The following is a 22,516-nucleotide window of genomic DNA, read 5'->3' on the forward strand; positions in this document are numbered from 1 at the left end:
AATAATGAAAATAACACATCTATGGTTGACTTCATCAAGATATAACCACCGAGTAACAGAGTTTACAAAGAACTGTTAATAAAGCTGGAATAAGAACTGTAATAGTACCAAGAATACTGAAAGGAAAATAAACTTCAACTAGGAAAGCATCAGAATCTTAAAGAACAGGATTTTTGACCAGCAGAAAGAATAAGACAGTACAAGACAAGAAACAACAGCAGACATGGAATTGGAAAAATTCAACATATACTGAGAAGTATGGACACAGAGACAGAAAAAGTGACACTTCCCCATGACTCCAAGGCTTTGGCTTTCACAGGGATGCTGAGAAGCAGGTTAAGATCATGGATCTGAAGCTAGACTGTCTGGACTGGGATCCCAAACTTGTTAATTACATAATCGAGGGACAAGTTAGTTAACCTTTTGGGTGTCAGTTTCCTCAGTGACAAAGTGAAGATGATAAAAGAATCTACTTCAGAGAGTCACTGTGAGGATTAAATGACAATACACATAAAATGATTACAGCGATGCCTAACCCACAATAAATGCTGCGTAAATTCTCATTATTGTTAAGCACCTCCCACCACTCACTTTTCGGAGCCAGGATAGCCTCTTCTCACTGTCCAAGTAACACTTCCTGATTCACACCAGACTTTAAGAGAAAAGAGGGGCTATGACAGAGTATCTTCAAGTTTTTAGTTCATTTCCCTTTTTCGTAAGTGCAAAATGCAAAGACTAAAGGTTCGTAAGTCACAGCCCAGCTTCCATGGTAGCTCACATCTGGGGGTGGTTAGAGTCTAAGAAGGAAATAGGACGAATCCCAGTGTCAAGAATACAGGAGTTTAAAAAACAGGGCTGCCTCACAGAAGACAAAAGCAGAAGCTGTAAGCCAAAAGTCAGGTGAAAACCCTTTAGAGCTGAGGACTGGTGGGGAGCCTGCGACTGCACTGGGAACGGATTCACAGTCTCCTCTCTCCTCTCAGCTTGGCCACCACGCTCATGCAGGAGGCTGAGTGAGGCTTCTTCACATTAGGCTGAGCTAAGGGGTTACCTACTGCCCCTTCTCTACACTCCAACCACCCCCTACAGTGTTATGAGTGATAAGGCGGCCTTGAGTCACAGGCAGTGACACTGTCATCCATTAGATGCTGTCACCTTATGTGGGTTAGCGCTAGAACAGAAGTTGTCTTAGACATCCCCTTACTTCCATCCTTGTCTTTCTCCCGCAAAATGTTATGTCAGGATCTGAGAGCAAGGAAGAACTGAGGTGGAAGGACCCACAGTGCAGGAAGGCAAAGCAGCCAGGCATGGAAATATAAGGAAACTGAGTAGTGATGGGGCCCACCTGAGGCAGGAGGCAAGGCCTGTGGGTACTTGTAGTCTGAAGGCATTCGAGACTGCCACGAGGAGGCCTGGTCCACAGCCTTAGGATGATGTATACAGTCTGTACTGAGCTCAGGATGCATTAGCATCCCAATCAATAACTACATGGGGACTGGGCCACAGCCAGCTGCTCCTACCTAAAAATAATGCAGCCTCCTTCCCTTCTTCAGGTCGAGAGAGCAAACAAGGATAAGGAAGGGGTAGGGGTGACAGTGGGTGAGGTGGCAGCAGCCTAGAAATCCCTCCGGAGTCCCAGTGGCATTCTGTGCCACAAGTAGGTTTCATGTACTTAACACTTCGGTGTCAAGAGCAACCTCAGAAGCTCACCACCAAAAAACTAGCACTCTGCTTAGAAGCCTTAACTGACAAATTAAAAAACCTAGCAGCAATTATCCATATTTTTAGCATGACAATAAAGCCTTAACATTGTTGCCATAGAGACCAGTAAAGAATGGAGGAGGCCCACAGGAGGAAGACAGGTCTGAGGTTCAGCTGTGTCCCTGGAACCTCAGACCTTCTCTTGGCTGGTCCGCAGTTGGTGACCAAGGCTCTGGGCTGGCCCCGTCCTAAGCCTTATAAAGCAGGCAGAGGAAGGTATGCCTCACCTTTGTTAAGGCCATGCCTAGAATACTCAACTCCCTGGAATGCATGGATCAGCCCAGGCCTGTGTTGTCCCAGGCTGAGCCATACGGGAATCAAGAGTTGAAGGGACTGAAAGGATGAACAATTACAGACCTCAGGCCTAGGGGAGCCCTGATGTATAATGCCCAAACCCCTTTGGATACTAGACTGGATTTCTACACAAAGAGGTCCAAAGGCAGGCCACAGAGATCAAGAGGGTAAGAATGGTGAGCTGAGGAGGCTTCCTTAGTACTTAAGCTTCTCAGGATCACAACCCCCACCCACCCCCCACCCCCAGGAAAAGGTGCAGAATGTGCTACTGTCACACTGCCATCTGGTGGAAAGACAAGATCTGTCCCCAGGTAGAGCCAGAGCGGCAGAGTCTGTCCAATGGGCAGTGTGTTAAGAGATAATTAAGATAAAGACAGAGGTGGAGATCACAGGGCATGAAGACCATGGGACTATAAAGCAGATACAGACAGGGTGTGTGTCTTGTCTGTTTTTCTTCCAAAAGATCAGATTTTTTAAAAATTAAGGAAATAAAACACAATGACATTATAAATACTTTATATCCCAAGAACCATTCGTGGTGTTGGCTCTGAAGTTAACATCAGACAGACACACTAAGGGACTGAGACCACACACATATGGGCAGCGGCCACCACAACAGTGGGACATACCTTTTGTACAAAGTTTATATATATATATATATATATATATTTATGTACACAGACACAGGGTATAAAATCCAGTGAGAAGGGCTCATGTGTCCAGCAAGGGGACAAGAGTAGCTTTAACAGCTGGGCCTGAGCCCAGTCTCCAGAGGCACAGGGAAGTGGTGGAGAGCAGCAGTCTCCCCTCCATATTCCCACCCTGGACCAAAGGAAAAGACAACTACACAAAGCTGGATGGTACCAGAAAGGTACCCTACCTTTCATTAAACTCCTGAATACCCCAAAGACATCCAAAATGGCTGGCAGATTATTCCCACACCTCCCAGCAAGATCCTGAGCTCACAGAAGCAGTTCTGGCCCCAAGGTGAGGTCTAAGGCAGGCTTCCCAATGCACACGTCCACACTACCTTCCAGGGCCCTGTAGCAGCAAGGTTCAACCCCTCACACTCCAAAGTCCTCCCAGACCAGAGGTTTCAGGGGATTTCTGTGACAGATTGCAGGATAAAGGTACAGGAAGAGAGCAATTAGTTCCTTCAGTTAATGCCCTATCGCTTTCCCAAAGGGGTAGGAATCGAAGAATCAGTAACAGGTGGTTGGGAAGGACAATGAAGGTCATCCCAGGAGATGACGAACACAGAGAAACAGATGTTCAACACAAGTGAAGATGCTATTCTCTTCGACCAGCGGCTTTGATCAGCAGAGTCTATTTCCACTGGGGCTGTTGTGGGTAGGAGCCCTTCTTGGTGTCTAAGGGGGGCCCCAGTTCCCCCACCGTCAGTGTTCACGCCCTCAAAATGGCTTGGTCCACAAAACGGAGAGAAGGGGCCGTGGAAGGGTAGATGTGGAGCAGGGAGTGGCAAGACCCAGAGGCACAGGGAGGCAGTGGACCGAGCCACTAATTTACCTGTGGCAAGGAGGAGATGTAAATAGGAAGCTGAAGGAAAGAAAATAACTATGAACACTGACGCGAGTTGGGCCTTGTGACTCACATGGTTTGGGGGGTAAAGAGGCTGGAAAGCTGGAAGCACTGGGAGGCGATTGCCTGGGAGGCAAGGTTCAGGGCCGGACTCAGAGCTAGAACAAAGAGAGGCACGGAGAGTTAGCAGAGTACTCCTGCCTTCCAGGCCTAACCCTTCTCTCCCTTCCCCAAGTTCAAGTCTACCAGTCAGAGCCGCTGGGTTCAGGGCGCCCAGGGGAACTGCTCCATTCAATTGCAGGGCAGCAGCTTGAGCAGCAGCAGCTTGGGCCACAGCAGCGGCAGCAGCAGTGCTGGTTGGCAGCTGGATTCCAGAGCCTCAGAGGGAAAGAAGAGGTGGGGTTAAGTCCTAACCCTTAGTGTAAAACTCAACCCCACGTTCTTCACTCCACAAGGAAACCTACCTTCTGCCAATTTGGCCACGAGCTGCAAACGCCCACCCGCTGATCCCAGGTCTAGCTCCTGGTCTCCATCAGGAAAAGTGATGTCTGTGCCACCATCCGGTCGCTCGGTCACGTGGCCAATCCTCATAGGTCGACCAGCAAGCTCAAAGCCATTCAACTGTTCCAAGGCCCGTCGGGCACACTCTGAGTCAGAGAACTACAAGAAACCCAGGGCGTATCAGGTATCTCTTGGCCACAGACATGCTCTCAAAGCCCCACAAACACTCCCTAGTCCTACTGTCCCAAGAAAATCGCATGCTCACTGTGGCTCAGACTTTGCTTTCCCCCAAGGAATGTCACCTAGGATCCCATCCTCCCAAATGGTTCTCTGAAAAGAACCCTTTCCAGCTGACTCAAGGGCAATCACTTTTCAATCTTCCAGCTCCACTAAGAACCTAACAGTGCGTTATCTGTAGGGAGCCTCACCTGACTGGCTGTTTCACAAATGGGTATATCAGATGGAAGTAATACAGGCTGAGATCCAAGGCTCCTGAGTTTCATTTCAGCCCTCAGGACTAGTAAGTTTCAGTCCTTAGTCAAGAACTAGGAAAGGCACAGCCTCAGGAGGGCACAAGCCTGGTACTGAAAGCAAGATTGCATCCCCAGTCCCACCCCACCTCTCTGGCCTACTGGCCACAGGGCCTCTAACTCTCCAGTCCCTTTCAGCAGCAGCCTGACATAATGAGGATTCCTAGTCTGCTGTTTATGTGTCAAGGGTGTTGACCTAAAAGGCAGTAACACAAGGGCAGAAAGACGCCAGAGGAACCTTTCTGAATCTGAGTCACATGGGGAGCTAAAGAAGGTACTTGCCACCATAAACCCCATAGCTGGCTTTATTTACTCTGGTATTACCTGCCCTAGGGCCTGGCACGTGGTAATGACAGTTCCTAGGCAGGTGGTGTATGTAGGTGGCTTGCTTTGACTGGATACTTCTGTGATGAGCAATTCCCATGGTAGAACATAACCTACCTCCCCTCTGCCCTGCAGGCAACTGTGGGGGTGTAGGCTGCCTGGATTGAGCCCAGAAAATAGCAGCTTCTATCAGACTTTGTGGCTGGCAACCAGTCCTCAGCCTGGAGTCACATGGAAGAACCAGTTATGGGAGACAATTTTGTTGGAGTGTCAGGAAAAGGTGAGACTTGCCCACTATTAGGTGGCCTCACTATTTTCCCTACAATAGTATTTAAATATGAAAGTATTTCTCAGTGGAGAAACTGCTTCAAACAGGGCAGCAGAGGAAAGTATATAACTTCTTATTCCCACCCCATCATGAAAATATACCAAATCTATAACATACATCTGCAATAAAGCCCATACCTGACCTCCCTCATCCCCCAACCTCAGCTGCATCCTGGAATTATTACTATTACCCAAACAGCAAGTTGTAGCACCAGGGAGGCTGGTTGAACTCCTGGACACCTCATACCAGTGCCACTGACAGAGTGTGGGAGCAAAGCCAAGATCTCAAGCAATGCATTCATCTCAAGGGGCAGAAGGCTAGTCCAAGCTTCAGGCAGCAGGGTTTACGGGTCATTAAGACCGTTCCTACGGGAGGAGGATGAAGCTGAGCTACAAAATCAGACAAGTGGACAAACCTAAACTAAAATCAAAAGTTAAAGACTGGAGACTCACCGTAATAAAACCATAACCTTTGGAGCGGCCTGTTTCTGAGTCCTTCATCAAGACAATATTATCAATCTGCAAAATAAAGAGAAATAACGATCTTCCGGCTAAGCCACACCTTTGACCTTTCCTACCCAGACTGCTTTGTTCAGCTGTGCTATGCATAGCATGTGCCATGCATAGCATGTGCCACAAAGGACCTTAGTTCCTCCACGAGGGATGGAATCTGTCATCTGTGCCCCGTGCAGTGGGAGCACAGAGTCTTAACAACTGAGCCACCAGGAAAGTCCCCTACTTAGATTGTTTTAAATACCTCTATCTTTCTAACCAACCTATTATCTCTCCAAATCGTTTTAAAAAGAGAGACAAAAACCATTTTTTTCCAAAATACTTTTGCTGACTCATCTTACTTAATCTGGACCCCACTATTTGATTTCACAGTGCCTAATTTATCTCCTGAGCATTAAGAATGCAGAGATGGAGCCAACTTTCCCAGGAGGGACCCACATGGCCCTTATGAAACATGCATTGGGTTAACCATGATCAGACAGATGAGGTACACTCACCCTCCCCACTGTTCCCAACTCCCTTCAGTGGTTCCCCTCTCTTTCTACTCACTTTGCCAAAGGGTTCAAAGATGCCCCGGAGCATGTCCTCAGTGATATTGAAGTGTAGGGAGCCCACATAAAGGCGCATTGGTCCACCACTGCCCTTCTGCAGGTTACTGGCCATGGCTGCCAGGCGGTTTTTCTCAGCCTGCGGAAGGAGGAAATGATAGGTCACGCTCACACCTACCACATTCAACTCCATCTTCTCAAGTCCATTTCTCAGGCTGCTCACCTGTGAGGCCTGTACAATGATTGGCACTCCTAGCAGCCGCTGCCCAGTCAGCCCAATGGCCAGCGGCACAGACTGGATCTCACAGAATTCTACATAGGCAATGCCTTTAGACCGACGTGAGTTCCGGTCTGAGATGATACGGACGTCTCGAACCTATCCAGGGCAGGAGGGAAATCCTGAGTTGGGCATAAAGGGGGATGGATAGAAGACAGGCTACCCCAAGCCAACGAAGAGGGAGAAGAGGGTTACCTTGCCAACAGCAGAGAAAAAGTCCTCCAGGTCTCGAGGCCGAATGCGGGCAGCCAACTGCATGCAGAACACTGTGCGGGCGTCCCGCTCCTCCGGACTCAGGTTGTCAACGGGCTCCCTGCAGAGCACAGCTGTTGACACCTTCCCTCCCAATACCTGGGCATTGTTCTTCAGCTGCCCTCGAGAACTACACATTCCTCTGGTTTGCCTCAAACCACTTTTCACTCATAATTCACAGTCCCTGAAAGAGGGCTCATTATCAACTCACCTGACTGGGCTCTTCTCTCTGAAATGAGGACTCTTACTGTGTCCATACCTACGCCTACAGAACAGAGAACAAGAAAACTGAAAACCACCTCTATTCACACTTGGCCCAGTGCTGAGTCTTCCACCACGAGAAAAAAAGATTATAGCACCTCATCACACATGCAAGTTCTGAGTACCACCCCTCCAGTAACCGGGTCTCCTGCCCATCCCAACAACAGGATACAAGCACCCTTAGGCAGGGACTACGGTGCACTTGGTTTTACCCAGAATACAAAGGTGATCTTATTAGCAAAAGGTGATACCCAGTGGCAAGCAGTGGACTCCTGTAGTGTACAAGATCCTCACGACGCCAGTCTCGACTTCGTGACTCATTACTATGTCGACGATCCCAGCTACGGCTGCGGTGGCGACGCTGCCGATCTCGACTTCGGCTCCGACTATTTTTCTGCCTGTGACGATCCCGGTCTCGACTACGACTATGGATAAAAATGACTATTAAGTTTCTTAAAGAACAAACCAACCTCCTCTGGCCTTTCATGTATAGCTTTCCCTGGTATCTTTCCATTTATAACTCTCAAAACCCAAGTGTCCCCAGCATGACTGACCTGCGTTTTCTCTCCCTGCTTTTACTATGGCTCCGACTCTTCTTCCTGTGAGAGAGTATCAACTCTTATTACAGAGGTTTCATTATCTCTCCCAAGGAAACCAAATGACAGTGAGGCTAGGATGAAACAGAAACCAGCAAAAGACCAAAATCTAGAAGACAGTATGGCAGGAGTTCATGACAACGGTACGACATCAGGTTACACACAGCCCTGAACACTGTCAGGCATATGAAATGGCCATTTCCCCACCAGGGAATGGAACAGTATCTGGTGTTTTCAAATCAGAGATCCTCCTGTTATTTTATTCAAATGAAATACATCAAAACTAGGACTGATCCACAAGCCTACACTGGAAGATCATTACAGCAAATCACCATTATTCCCATGACCCAGTGGAGCCATTACTAAAGTAGGAAGCCTTATGAACCACCACCTCTCCGTTCCAGCTGTTCCTATAATGGACAAAGCTGTTTTCCGTCCCCAAGCGGCCAACCCCCTTCCTCATGCCACACTCACGTGCTTGCCTCCCCACTCGTGCCGTTTCCACTGGTGGCGCCGGTCCCATCAGTGACATTGCTCCCACCAGTACCACAGCCACTGGTGTCAATGCTGCTGGTGCTGTTGGTCGTGTTGCTGGGACTGTCCTTTTTACCCTCTTTCCTTTGCTGCCCATCCTAAGGGGTTCACCAGGAAAACAACACAAGGCATCAGGTGACAGACACACAGATTCCATTGGGCAAGGCAAGAACAAAGTGGACAAGGAAGAAAGCTCATGAAATCAAAACTCTCAATTACCTTAACAGTTTCTGAGCACCTAGATCTCCTAACAAAGAGAGTAAGAGAAGGATGGAAACTACCCAAAAAGAAGAGATGAGATTTTAAAGTCAAACATTAGCTATCCGACATATGTTCCAGTAACATCTATCTCCCAGGAGAGTGAGAAATGAGTTATGTCTGAGATATAGCAACTTTCTTCTGTGTCACTGACAGCTGTAAGCAAAGGGTTCCCATCCCAACTTTATGTTGCCCCCTCACCCCCAGTTTTCTGGGCCCTTTCTGCAAGCATGGCCTTTGAGTACTGGTCTCTAGCAGTGACTACTAAAAGATTATACCTTTCATGAACAGCCACTGTACATAATAAATGAACAGGGAAAGAAAATTCCTAAAACACTGAAACTGATGAGCCACAACTGCTTTTTCTTACTAACCCAATTCCAAGAGTGAGATGGGGAATATTACCTCCTCTTTTTTATAGGGAGCCTCCAGCATGGCCTCAATCACTATATCAAAGTCATCAGATGCCATTGTAGCAGATCTGGGGAAAAGATATAGTAGATACATAAGAACCTCATTTATATTTTTCCTCCCCTTCCGGCACCCCACATTCCCTCTCCCTTTGAAGAAAACAGACACCAGAACATACAGTTTTGTTTCTCGAACTCCAAAGGTATCTTACCAGCTGTTGCTTACCCTACATTTATTTTTGCACCTTACAGATCTGAACTAGTTCTGCTTTGTGGCTTATAAACGGTCAGGGTCTAGAAGAAAATTAGATGTCGAGGGAGAGACAAAATATAATACAGTCCTGTTCCTGTTAAAAGAAAATGCAGGTACTCAAACTTACTATTTATAGTGGGCACTTGGCCTCCATTCTACTATTCAAAATTCTGAATAAATAACTGCTTTAAACTTAAATTGGCACATATTCCATTAAAAAGGTAAGACTACAAGAATAAAAATTAAAAGCAATACAAAGTAATACCTAAGACAAAGTAATTTGTCCTAAGGTTTTCCCCACACCCCTGACCCAAACACACACAAATGAGGGGATTCATCATTAAGCATTTTCTGTACAACACCAACTAGAGTTTGAGTAATTCAGAAAAACTATGATTTCTTAATCAGCTTAACCAGCCCCAGTCTGAAGCATTTCTGTCTAGGGACATACAGTAGGACTCCTTGCCTACCCCAAGCTTTCATATTTAGCCATGGTCTTTCTCAAGTCTGTTTTGTCACAGGTCTGTCAAATAATAAACACAGAACATACCAAATGAAATCAACAGGATAAATTATTCAAAGATTACTACTCCAAATTATCAAAATATGTAACACAGATAAATCTCAAAATAATTACACTGAAAGAGGTTATCAAAAAAAAAGTACATACTGTATGATGTACATTTACATAAAATTTTAGAAAATACAAACTAACCTGTAGTGACAGAAAGCAGGTCAGTGGTTACCTAAGGATAGGAACAGGTGGGGAGGGGCCAGGATGAAAAGATTATAAAAGAACATTTTGGAATTTGGGGAGGTGATGGTTTCATGGGTGTTAGTACATAACAAAACCCACCAGAGTGTACACCTTAACATGTATAGTTTTATTCTATGTCACTGATATCCTAATAAAACTGAAAAAAACTAATCTGAAGAACTTCTATGCAGAGAGACTAATTATAATTAAGACTTTCCATATACACAAGAGCTTCGTCCTCTTTAAAGCAGCTAATGCATCATCCAATCATGCTGTCTTGACTGGAGACAGAGTGCACAGCCTATTTTGATGATTTAATAAAAGTAATCATATTTATCATTTGTAGTACCTGACATTGCTGGGCACTGTGCTAAACATGTTACAAAGATAAGATTCTTGGAAGCAGCCAACAATAAAACTTAGTTGGACCCAAATTTAAGGCTTAAAATGGAAACCAAACCAAAATCAAATAGGTGTCCAAAAACCAGTGAACTCAATCTCTTATCTTACATTTATTTAGTAATCAATGGTAACATAGGCAATATTGGATCTAATGCACAGATGAAAAAACGGAGGTTCTGTGAACAGCCCAAAGTCACAAAGCTCAAATGGAGGAGCTGATCCTTGATCAGAAGTCTTCTGACTCTAATGTTCAGGTTACCACTCTCTCATGTGGTTTGTAACTTAAACTTAAAAGGAAATTCCTTAAAAAAGAAAAGTACACAGCATACCAAGATGTCTATTTTTAAATATACACTCATCTGGAGAATTAATGTCCTCATAGGTATATGAAAAGAATCAGTCTCATTAGTCATATCTTATTGTGTGGCTTATAGAGATAACCAGTTTGCAATAGTATATGCTTCAAAAAAAAAAAAAAACATACAGTATATGCTTCAAAATACTAGGAACCAGACTGATTTTAATATATGCTATCTAACCTATGGTGGGGGGAAAAAATGGTTCTATAAGTAAGTTTTTGATCTACAAACTCCGTTCCTTTCAGTCATCTGACTGCCAAGTCTATACAAAATTTCTAAGTGTCATAACACTGCTCTTCGTTTTTTATAGCCTGCCTTTAATTCTCCAAATGAAATGCTTCTAGTTTCAAGAACTGCTCTTTGTTGAGTGCTAGTCCAGTGCAGGGATAACTTAAGATATGCAACAACTTTCACATACGTTGACAAAGGAACCCCTACCTGTGGAATAAAGTTGTCAGACCTAAGAAACAAATGAATGGATATATTTAGAAACACACATATATAAAACACTAGCACACTCTGAAACTTGGAATCTTGCTGGGTTTAGTCTATCTTCTAGATGTCCTAAATAGCAGAAAAGTCCCAAACACTTATATGCTTTCAGGTAGGGAGTTTTCGAACTCTTTAAGTTCTAACTTATGGGTTAAAGTCCATTCAACACCATACATTGAAACATTATACTGCTTTCTCCCAACCCCGCTCCAAAAATTGCATTAGGGACCCACCATCATGGTATGGCGCGGACCTTGTCATAACACAGACTAGACCCAAGTCAGCACTTAAGCCCCACTGCAGCCGGGCCACAGGAGAGCGAAAATACACTGTCAGCCCCAATCAGACAGAATTCATTCACCAAACGCTGGAGTCCCAGGGGTGATGGGCAGCGCCACCTCCTGGGTCTGGTCACTGAGCTGGGCACAAATATCTCCAAACAAATTAAGAACAAGAACAATGAGAAAGACAAAAACATTCCCATGTGTAACAAACCAAGGCCACGCTTCAAAAAACGGTCCTGCAAGTAAGTAACTGGCAGCATCTCTGTGAGGGCCAGCGTCCCGATGCTAAAACCTCCTATGTGGCCCCACTATGCTCCTCTACCGCCACGGAGTATGTGGGCAGAGCCGCCAACATAATGAACATAAGTCTTCCACATAAGGAAGACTGAGGAAGAAACCTCAATTTCCTCATCTCTCTCTGGCGCCACTAGGGGTTGAAAACGGATCCCACGAATCCTCTGAGACCACGGTAGGTCGATGCTCCCTCCACAGTGTGGGACACCCTGAACGTCAAGGTTATAGGGACCAAGAGACCAGTCATTCGGATCCTTGAAACATCTTCATCGCTGAAGGATACAGCCACGAGGGTGCCGATCCCTAAAATCGTGCCAGTGATTAGTTAGGCAGCGAACACTTCCAGGTCAAAATAAACAAAAACTTTTTTTTCTTTTTTTTAATTTTAAAAGTTTGCCTGACTCTGCTCTCGACTCCATTTTCTGCCTGTGACGTGGAGGGGAGGGGCCGCGCGGCAACGTCACGCATAGGTGACGTTGCAGGGGGAACCCGGTTTCGGGGTTTCTTACCAGTTCCGGGTCCCCGCAGCGGGGGTCCCGGTTCCCCCTGTTCCTTTGGGTGTGGCGGGGGACACGAACCACCGCTATCTTCCAGAAACTCGGCAATAAAAGCAGCACTAGAGCCGGAGCTACTCCTCTTCCCGCAAAATGGCGGCAGCACCACTGCCTTCCAGAACCTTCCCCAATCTGCGCAGGCGCCGAAACATTCAGCCGCTGGAATTTATCTCACGGGTTTCGCGGCAACAGACCAAAGTACAGATTTTCATTGGCTAAAATCCTAAGTATGGGTGGAGCCAAACTCAATGGTCTCTTGGCAACAGCCAAGTTCCCATTGATTGGTTAACCTTGCCGGGACTGAAGGAAAGCAGAAGGGTCCTTAGGTAGCCACCTATCGCTCTCATTGGTTAAACGATTTGCAGAAAGCGGGGAAAGCGGTCCGAGAACTGAGATAGAACCCTCCTACCCAGCTCCCAGCACAGTGGTAGTCTGGGCCAACACCGCGAGGTAATGAGGTGCAGTTGAGGTCCTTGGCCATCCTTACTGATTTGCCAAAGAGCTCAAGTCGGGCGTATCCAGAACAGCATTGTGGAGGGCAACTGCACTTGCTTCCCTAGGGGAGGGGTGTTGAGCTCCACATCCCCATTCTGTCCGTACAACTTTCCCAACCGCTGCCTCCTGCGCTCAGCGCTTGGACCTCACAAGTCTGTGACAGGTTTATCTTCTTCCACATCTCACACGCTTTTCAGTCGAAATCAGTGCCCCCTACAGCTCCCACTGCAAGGGTAAACTTCAGGCAGTTTCTCAGGTGACTGGGTGCAGCTGTACTCAGCCGTCTATCTGACGTCCACCCTCACATTCCAGGAGCTTCCAGAACTCCCAGAGACTTCAACTGCCTAATACAGCTGCCAAAAACGTAGCTGCTTAAAACATGGGAGACGGCCATGAACTCACAGGAACCATTTGAGTACTGATTTGAATATTAACTTTTTATCATTATACCAGTTCCTTTCCTGTAAAAATGTAGACTTGATCTAGATTACCTTTTAGGACTTCAAACTCTAATCCTGTGATTTTACCCTAACAAAATAAATGGCTTATTGCTGGAGAAGTGTGGATGACTTCCAGTTAACGCTCCCAAGAGGTAACAGAGGAGCTGGTAGTGCAGCAGCTCAGGAAGGTGGAAGGGAAGCTGGCTTCACTCACTACCCCATCTCTCTCCATGGCAGCAAACTCCATGCCTCCTCCCCAGAAAACAACCTAATCAGGTCCTAAAGGACAAGACCTCTCTGTAGCTGCTCAGAAAGACTTGTACCTGGGAGTCCAAGAGTCACCACTAAGCTTCTTAAATAGGAAATAAACCTAGGCCCCTTGAAGTATTGGATAAGAGCATAGATCTGAATATGTGTAAGTAATAGTTGAAGAAGCAGAGGCAGGAGGCAGCAGAGTTAGAGCAGGAAAGACCATAACCTCATTTTATTTGTATTTCCTCCTTACACAAAACCATCAAAATAGGAACAGAGACGGACAGGGAGGAGGGCTGAAAATTTGTTCAATTCACATGTTCTCAGAGCTATCCCAGGGAGCCCTTGAGGCTGAGTGCCCGTTGGAGTAGCCACAGATCCAACATGAATTCCTCATGCTCAAGCCTGAAGTCTTCACAGATTGGTAGCGTGAGCCCCACAATTCTCCTCCTTTGCCATCTTGACATAAGGTAGGAAAGCAGGCTGAAATGTTCCTCTCTGATGGGCATGGCGAATCAGAGCCCATGGTGTTCTGCACCTTCTGTGCCACAGGAACAGAACCTGCAGCTGCTTCCAAGGCTCCAGACACTTGCAGGCAGGGCTAGAGGCCGATGGTGTAAGAGCGGCCTGTCGGGTTGTGAATAGCAGAGCAGACCGGTGCCGTCACAGCCCACTCATACCACACCTTCTTAGAGTTGCTGCATCGCCAGAAACGCACACAGATGGTCTGGCCTTCACGCACAGTAATGGGCTGCTGTAAGAAGAAAGAGGGAAGTTCAGGGTGGAGCTACTGACTTTTATGTGGCAAGGTACTAAGCTAAGTGTGGAGATAATGATCAAATATAACATTCCAACCCTCATGAGGTTTGAAGTCTATCAGAACAAATAATCAGAACTGAACAATCTGACACTGAACAAATAATCAAAAGTAGGATGAATGCTGTAAACAGGGACAGTACCTATGAAAAGTAATGCTAACCTAGTCTACGAGGTCAGGGAAAATTATCTGACAATAAGAATGTCTAGTAAGACCTGGAAGATAAAGTCACCTGGGTCAGAAAATGAGCCAAGAACTTTATAGGCAGAGGACAAAGGTGTGAAACCCTGAGGCAGGAAAGAACATGGGGTATTAGAGGAAACAAAAGAAGGTCCAAGGACTGAAGCGATGTAAACAAAGGACAGCAGCTGAAAGGGCAGGTGAAAACTAGACCACACCAAGTCTAAGGAAGATTTAAGACTTTATCCTGGGACTTCTCTGGCAGTCCAGTGGTTAAGACTTTGCACTTCCACTGTGTGGAGCGTGGGTTCAATCCCTGGTCAGGGAACTAAGATCCCACATGCCATGTGCCAAGGCCAATAACAAAACAGACTTTATCCTAAGGGAACTAGAAAGATATTGAAGGGTTTTAGAAGCAGGAGACAGAGATAGGATCATATTTGTGCTTTTATAAGATGACTCTTGCTCCAGGTACAGAATGAACAGAAGAATAGCCTAAGTAGATGTGGGAAGCCAGGTGGAAGGCCACTGCAAATATCCCAACATCTACAAATGCATGTGAGAACAGAACAAGGGTCACAGCCAAGCATTATCCTGGGAGAAGGAAAGGGGCAGAACATCAATGCCATAAGTTACTTTTTAACCCAAGGAGCCTTAAGGTGATACCTACCTTAATGGGGAAGAGGATGGGGAACCATGAAAACATCCCAGGAGAGTGAGTCTCTGGACGGATACCTAAGTGGACAAAATAATGATAAAAATTGAGAATAACTGATTGCTGTACACCTGAAACTAACACAACATTGTTTTAACTATATTCAAAAAAAAAATGAGGTCTCCATGACACTGTTTTTTGCCTAGGTTGAGGACAGTCTCATCTGTAAACATGGAAACAAGTCATCAAAGATCTCCATTCACTGACTGCTCGGTTCCTTTTGACTCTAAATGCAACATGTAGGCTGCGATCCAAAAGTCTACAAGCAATAAATGCTGAAGAGGGTGTGGAGAAAATGGAACCCTTTTACACTGTTGGTGGGAATGCAAACTAGTACAGCCACTATGGAGAACAGTGTGGAGATTCCTTAAAAAACTGGAAAGAGAACTGCCTTATGATCCAGCAATCCCACTGCTGGGCATACACACCAAGGAAACCAGAATTGAAAGAGACACGTGTACCCCAGTGTTCAATGCAGCACTGTTTATAATAGCCAGGACATGGAAGCAACCTAGATGTCCATCAGCAGATGAATGGATAAAAAAGCTGTGGTACATATACACAATGGAGTATTACACAGCCATTAAAAAGAATACATTTGAATCAGTTCTAATGAGGTGGATGAAACTGGAGCCTATTATACAGAGTGAAGTAAGCCAGAAAGAAAAACACCAATACAGTATACTAACGCATATATATGGAATTTAGAAAGATGGTAATGATAACCCTGTATGCGAAACAGCAAAAGAGACACAGATGTATAGAACAGTCTTTTGGACTCTGTGGGAGAGGGCGAGGGTGGGATGATTTGGGAGAATGGTATTGAAACATGTATAATATCATATATGAAACGAATCGCCAGTCCAGGTTCGATGCATGATACTGGATGCTTGGGGCTGGTGTACTGAGATGACCCAGAGGGATGGTATGGGGAGGGAAGAGGGAGGGGGGTTCAGGATGGGGAACATGTGTATACGTGTGGCGGATTCATGTTGATGTATGGCAAAACCAATACAATATTGTAAAGTAATTAACCTCCAATTAAAATAAATAAATTTATATTAAAAAATAATAAATAAATAAATGCAACATGTATTAAATACATAAGCTGCCCAGGTAGCATACTCTTAAACCCCCATCCACTTCCCCAGACACTCACTCAGAGTGATGTCCTGATAAAGCACAGTCTCAAAGTAGCCTGCAAAACCATGTAGCACTGTGTTCACCTCCACAGGAAACTCCAAGGTACAGTAGCGATTGTTGTCAATCATAGGATCTGTCAGGGAAGAGCTCAGTGGGTGATGAGGAACCAGAAACCCTAGACAACTTGGTAAACCATAAGCAGGAACCAGAAAAGGAAGCCTAGATAAGAGGCCAGATAAACCCAGGACAGCAAGGGAAGAAACCAGGGAGGTGAGCTCCCCATTCAGTCAGAGGACAGCCATGCAGGAACCCACCTCTATTAGGATGGCTGAAGGTAAAACAGGGCTGGGGTGCAGACAGCTGGTGGAAATTGTGCAGTCGTACCACATAAGGCATCTCAAACTGGGCCTGTCCCAGGAGAGAGAAAATGATATCTGAAGAAGACAGGCGAGAGCTACCTAATTCCTCAGGGAATGCAGCTCAAGCTCTAAGGACACAGACAAAGACAAAAACTTAGTTTCACTTCAGTCACTTTCCCACATCCTCAACTCCTTCACCTCTTCATCTCTTCCAGTGGAATCAAACAGTTATGCTGACAGAAAAAAAGAAAAGCATTAAAGAGAGAAGAGACCGCCAGAAGAGAGTGGCTGTTTACCTCAGGGTCACGGTCCTTTTCCCGACAGGCTCGGACCTCATTGTATAGCTTGGAGGAGGAGATGGGAGCTAGAAAGGAGGTGTACTCCCCAGGAATGCTCACGCCATCATCTGCAGAGCAGAAGAGGCACATTACTTCCCAGGGGATGGAAATGGTGCATCTGTACTGAAGGCCCAGACCTCCCACATCAAAAGAGACCCAGGCAGCTCCATGTTGTCACATTCCCAGGCCACCCTGCCCCCCGCTCATACCCTAAGGCATTCTACTTCCTGGTTAATTTAGAGTCACAAAAGAGTAAAACCGGAAGGAACCCAAAGTATTCTAATCTAATGGTCCTTAACTCTCTTTCCTTTGAGCTAATGATGAAAGCTAAGTCCAAGGTACATGTCATGGCAGTTCAGGGAATCCACAGATCTCAGACTAAGAATCTCTGCTCTGGGGGCTTTCCTGGTGGCTCAGTGGTAAAGAGTCCCTCTGCCAATGCAGAAGACAAGGGTTCAATCTCTGATCTGGAAAGATCCCACACGCAGAGGAGGAACTGAGCCCGTGCGCTCCAGAGCCTGTGCACTGCAACAGGAGAAGCCACTGCGATGAGGAGCCCAGGAATGCTGGAGAGTATGCTCTCCACTGCAGCTGGAGAGTAGGCCCCGCTCTCCCCGACTAGAGAAAAGTCCATGCAGCAACAGAGACCCAGCACGGCCACAAATGACTAAATAAATACCTTTTTAAAGTTTCTGCTCTGGTCCGCTCCCCTCATTTTACAGATGTGAACACTCACACCCGAGGTTCAGGGAGATTGTGTCACCTGCTAAGGGCACTGACCCGAGTCTGCCCTGCCTCCCCTAAACTCTGTAACCTCTTCTAAGCTGCTGCCACACCCACCCCTCCCCAACCCCACTGAGCCTTCCCAGTTGATAATCCAATCCCCTTATTCAGTACACCCCAGCCTGGAGGCACCTTTTAGGAAGTGCTGGGCTCCATCCAGGCACTCAGGTGATAGTTCATTGTCAGCAAAGGACCCCAGAAGCTCACTGACAATGATATCTGCTTTCTCTGGAGCCACCCACTCCCTCATGTCCGATGAGACTACTGTCACCTGGCTTCCCCATTCTTCAAACTGCCAGTTCTCCAGCCTGAAACAGATGAAACGAGTCAGGAGAAGAAAGAAAACCTGGCACTGGGACCAAACTTCCCAGCATCAAGGTTGCTACTCACGTCACCACTGCATTTGGGTTCTTCTCCACAGCGTACAGCTTTATCCGCCGGTCAGCTTGCTTGGCGGCTCGCAGGGAAGCATTTACCAGGGGGCCCCGGCCTGCTCCCAGCACCATCAGCACTCTAAGAAACAGAGGGAGCAGTCAAGCTGACTGTACATGTGGAGAGGCAGGCATGCACATCTCTGGGAATCAGGCAGAGAGCACTCACTGGATGTTGGTGTCCTTCTCTTCCTCTGGCACTCGATCTAACAGACATTTATAGATGGCCTGAGGGGAAGGAGGGAAGATCCTGTGGCTATATGCCATCTTCACCCAGGTCACCCCAGCCCTTTGCCTGACACTGAGACCCACACTGTACCTGCTGGTACTGAGAGTATTTGATGGGGTCCTTTTCGAACACTTCGTATGTCTGAGATTCCAGGTTATCCATCAGTGGCTGATGAATGAGAGGAAAAAGACAGAGTAAGTTAGCCACTGTTTGGCAAGGACAATGCACCAGAACACCAAAACCTTCCCACTGTCTCCTGAGCTCCGGTGAGATTTTATGGAACCTGCTCTCAAGATACATTTCCTCCCCCAACCTCCATCCTCTTAGTGCACTCCAGACCCACCTGGAGTGGGGACTGCAGGTAATCTTCATAACCCTTGGCAAAGAGCTCGTAGGCATTGGGTGGAGGTCGGTTCTGGCTCAGGTATTCCAAGTATTGGAGGTAGGAGCAGAATTCCTTCTCTGAGTGGTGGTTGGTGCCTGTGATGATGAACTGTACCTCCAACTGTGAGAATAAGTAGGCCATCAGACACAGTCTTTGAACCAAGAGGATATTATTGAAGCTTATGGCCAAAGAGCTCCAGCATAAAATAAGGCCCAGATCACCAAATACCTCTGAATACCAACAAAAGCAACAAGAGCCCTCCTATACCACATAAGCATCACCCTGGCCCCAGGGATCCCATGAATCATTGCTGGAACTTCTTAGATCAAACTTTTGGCAAAGTTCTCATGATACCCGATTCCTTTTGAAATGGTTCTGGGGCTTCTACTGCTATTTGTCCTTTTGCTCTCAAGGCCCTCAACTTTGCTGAAATTGAGCTCCAGAAATTAGAGAGGAAGAATCAGCCCCACAAAGAAAAAAAAAAAAAAAAATCCCATCACACATATGTGAGTAAAACAAGATTAACTGGAACACCTTTAGAACCCTTCCACTACACACCTTGAGAAGTCGGAAGATCAGCCTCTGGTGCATCTTAGAAAGAACAGGAAATCCCTTCTTATTGGTCAGGAAAATGCTGGTGGGGAGAATGGCTGCTTTGATGGGCTCCCCAAGCCAACGATCAATGACATGGTTAGATGGGAGGTCAGCACCAATTTCAAGAGCTACAAAAGGGAAAACAAAGACCTGTCAATCATATAGGCCAGAATCTTTGCATGCTCTTTTGTGCAAGATCTGTCTCCTCCTTAAGAGCAAGGCAGACTAAAGCATGGAGAAAGTATGCCCCAGCAGCCAAGTATACATGAGACTCCTGATTTTTAGTCACAGGACTTCAGAGAAGGATAACCTATCCCAGGATCTTTGTGGACTTACCCACTGCAATCCTCTTGCTGTAATCACACAAGGTCCGGAAGTTGTGCCACCTGTGCAGAGTTAAAACACAGAAGTTAGTTGCTCAGTCATGTCCAACTCTTTGTGACTCCATGGACTGCAGCCCTCCAGGCTCCTCTGTCCATGGAATTTTCCAGGCAAGAATACTAGAGTGGGTTGCCAGTTCCTTCTCCAGAGGGTCTTCCTGACCTAGGGATTGAACCCAGGTCTCCAGCATTGCAGGCAGACCATTTGCTGTCTGAGCCACCAGAGAAGCTCCATCAAATACATATGGCCCACTAATCACCACACCTCAGGGAGACCTTCCTACAGGTTCCACTCTGTACTTCCCTCCACCCCAGGTACAGTGGCAAAAGGAAACATACCACATCCATGTCTTCTCCTCTCCACTGTACTCCTCTGTGTGAGAAGTTGGTGCGTTCTCAATTATATCATCTCTCAGGTCCTCTGGTGCCACCAATGGCACCCGCATCCAGAACTGCACATGAACAATAAATAGGTTCCACACCCTATTTAGAACTGTTTTGAACCCAAAGGGTCCAGAAAGCTTCCTTCAATTAAAAAGATCTTGATCCAGATTTCAAGCTAATCCCCTTATATCCTTTTCCCAATTTGTGATTATATGTTGTCTTTTATCTCTGTAAGTTGCGGGAAATAACTGATATTCTATACGTTTTATAGTACTTTGCTTACCACTCTTAGTGTGGGTAGGCAGTACTGACATTTCAATTCTCCCAAATGCACCCTTTACTGAATGGCTAGGAACAAGAAGATACTTAGCACAGCCTGACTATCATAATATGCAGCAGGAAAGGAAGCCCTTGCCATACCATGGAGGAGTGGTGGCCAGTGTGGATGTGATTGGTCAAAACTCTCGCCAAGTTTGTGTTATCTTCCTGATTTAGGGGCAGCAGAAAAGCTGGAAGACCCAAATATGCCCCAAAATTCAGCTCCTGTAACATAGCCTGGAATAGAGATTAAAAGGATAAAGTTAAGAGCTAGCAACTCAAATAGCTTTAATTGTATTATATCAAATTTACCAAGTTACAGAGTGGGGAAAAAGTGCTCTCACCACCCAACTTGTTTACAGATATTTAGAGTCAGTGAAGAGGTCAGTCTTACCGCCTCAGAGTTCCTGCGTATCTTCTCCACTTTTGAGTCTGGACGAATCCATGGAGAAAGCTTTCCCACAATTAGTGTATTCCAGTCTGCACTCCCCCACCCAAGAAAGACAAAGACTAAATAAGGTTCAGCACTTTACTCATTCAATTTCTAGTTCTTAACAGGGAATAGAGTTAGAGATGAGACAAAGACTTTTTCTATCACAGATACAGGAGAGCCTGACAGAATAGGGAACTAAGGCTTTTAGTAGGTAGGTAAGGAGTTATCTATATCCGTGGGGCGAACCAATATATCCAAGTGAAGAAAGGAAGAGGAGGAAGGCACTGATAAAGCATAAGTTGTTACTGCCTCTAATAATTAAGGGGCATGTGGGATGCTCCCTACCCCTTCCTGACAGCAGTAGGTCTGATCGTGTCTGGGGGCCCGGCCGACTCTTAGCAGGTTCCTGAGTGAATTCCCTCTTGAAACGCGGGTGGAACACAGGCATGCAGAGGAAATCAAACCTACAACCGCGACAGACCCAGAATCGTCATGTAAAGACAGCAGCAGTGCCCAGAGATCCAAGTAATTGGACTGGCTCTCTTGATTCTGCACAACCCTTTCAGCTGCCACCAGCGACCCGACTAGACTGCTGAATTCAGCCAACCTTGGGGCATATCACTTCCGCTGCACTGTGCCTCAATTTCTCGCCAGGACACAGCCATGGAAAAGATGAGTTAAGAGAAAAGATGAATATCCACACCACGTGGACTTTCTACTCTGCTGTCACTGGTTTTCCGAGACTGTCACATCCAGATCGGCAGCAGTACTGCCCAAGTATCCCCCCTCATGGTTTAGCTCTCCTCTCCCTAACCTCCTAACTATTTCTCCCAATCTCATACGGGGCCCTGGAGGTCTCTACGCCCCCTTTCTGAGTTTACTTGATAACTCCTCCGACTTTGGGGTTCAGTGACCACACGCCCCCAATAAGTTTCCCGCCCTCCTCTCAAGCTCCAGGGCCCGAGGCTTCTCCCCCCGAAGGACTAAATGGTTTCTCCCGCCCTGGTCTCATCCACTTCGACCCCCTCACCCCTGCCTCTAGGGGATGACTGGTCTGTCCCTCTCGGTCCCCGAGTTCGGACCCCGCATTCAGCTCGCGGAGATCCAGGCCCTCACCCCTGCTTGGCCACAGCCCCCAGTGTGTCAGCTATTTCGGGGACGCAATTCAGGTCCCTCCCGCTGGACACGCGGCTTCCACCGGCACCACCGACCGCCATCGCCGCCATCTTTTCCCTCGCGCAATCCACGCCGAGATTCCCTGAAGCTAGCAGCCAATCACAAAGCCGGAAAAAAGCCCCCAGAAGGCGGGACGTTTCACCTTAACAACCAGAGCGTCTCCCACGGCTCTAGAGCTGGAGGAGGAAGGGTGGGGAGTGGCTCTTCTCGCCAATCCGCGGGCTTCACAGTGACGTACGGCGAGGCTTCTGAACAGTCACCAATCTCAGGGTCTGATTCTCGACGAACTTAATCTCCCATAATGCTTCGTGTACTCGTAGAACTCCGTGCAGAGACTACACGTC

At 46.6% G+C, this 22,516-nt stretch overlaps 2 protein-coding genes across 9 annotated transcripts; both read right to left on the reverse strand.

Annotated features, from left to right (window-relative positions):
* Nucleotides 1-2,747: 2,747 nt before the first annotated feature.
* On the reverse strand, nt 2,748-12,427 carry RBM23 (RNA binding motif protein 23). 6 transcript variants are annotated; one of them, XM_068962287.1, is made up of 13 exons: nt 12,276-12,427; nt 8,921-8,996; nt 8,198-8,355; nt 7,682-7,726; nt 7,379-7,552; nt 7,078-7,131; nt 6,810-6,927; nt 6,561-6,713; nt 6,339-6,476; nt 5,730-5,795; nt 4,059-4,254; nt 3,841-3,972; nt 2,748-3,752 (listed from the first exon to the last, which is right to left on the reverse strand). In XM_068962287.1, the coding sequence occupies exons 2-13, from the start codon at nt 8,984-8,986 to the stop codon at nt 3,664-3,666; spliced, it is 1,389 nt and encodes a 462-aa protein (XP_068818388.1). In that variant the 5' UTR covers nt 8,987-8,996; nt 12,276-12,427; the 3' UTR covers nt 2,748-3,663. The 6 variants fall into 6 exon arrangements, with proteins under 6 accessions (XP_068818388.1, XP_068818397.1, XP_068818380.1 ...); XM_068962296.1 differs by lacking the exon at nt 12,276-12,427 and adding an exon at nt 9,105-10,168; XM_068962279.1 differs by lacking the exon at nt 12,276-12,427 and having other exon boundaries at nt 2,748-3,582; nt 3,668-3,752; nt 8,921-10,168.
* Nucleotides 12,428-13,751: 1,324 nt separating this feature from the next.
* PRMT5 (protein arginine methyltransferase 5) lies at nt 13,752-22,225 on the reverse strand. Of its 3 annotated transcripts, XM_068963878.1 has the most exons (17): nt 22,113-22,225; nt 21,342-21,460; nt 20,958-21,043; nt 20,666-20,800; nt 20,201-20,313; nt 19,818-19,867; nt 19,446-19,609; nt 18,846-19,007; nt 18,593-18,670; nt 18,443-18,501; nt 18,233-18,355; nt 17,975-18,150; nt 17,018-17,127; nt 16,677-16,770; nt 16,379-16,495; nt 15,175-15,239; nt 13,752-14,261 (listed from the first exon to the last, which is right to left on the reverse strand). In XM_068963878.1, the coding sequence occupies exons 1-17, from the start codon at nt 22,220-22,222 to the stop codon at nt 14,109-14,111; spliced, it is 1,914 nt and encodes a 637-aa protein (XP_068819979.1). In that variant the 5' UTR covers nt 22,223-22,225; the 3' UTR covers nt 13,752-14,108. The 3 variants fall into 3 exon arrangements, with proteins under 3 accessions (XP_068819979.1, XP_068819980.1, XP_068819981.1); XM_068963879.1 differs by lacking the exon at nt 20,958-21,043 and having other exon boundaries at nt 20,666-20,754; XM_068963880.1 differs by lacking the exon at nt 17,018-17,127 and having other exon boundaries at nt 18,114-18,150.
* Between the last annotated feature and the right edge of the window lie 291 nt (nt 22,226-22,516).

This window comes from Capricornis sumatraensis, chromosome 2 (assembly GCF_032405125.1).
Source record: "Capricornis sumatraensis isolate serow.1 chromosome 2, serow.2, whole genome shotgun sequence".
Classification (NCBI taxonomy): domain Eukaryota; kingdom Metazoa; phylum Chordata; class Mammalia; order Artiodactyla; family Bovidae; genus Capricornis; species Capricornis sumatraensis.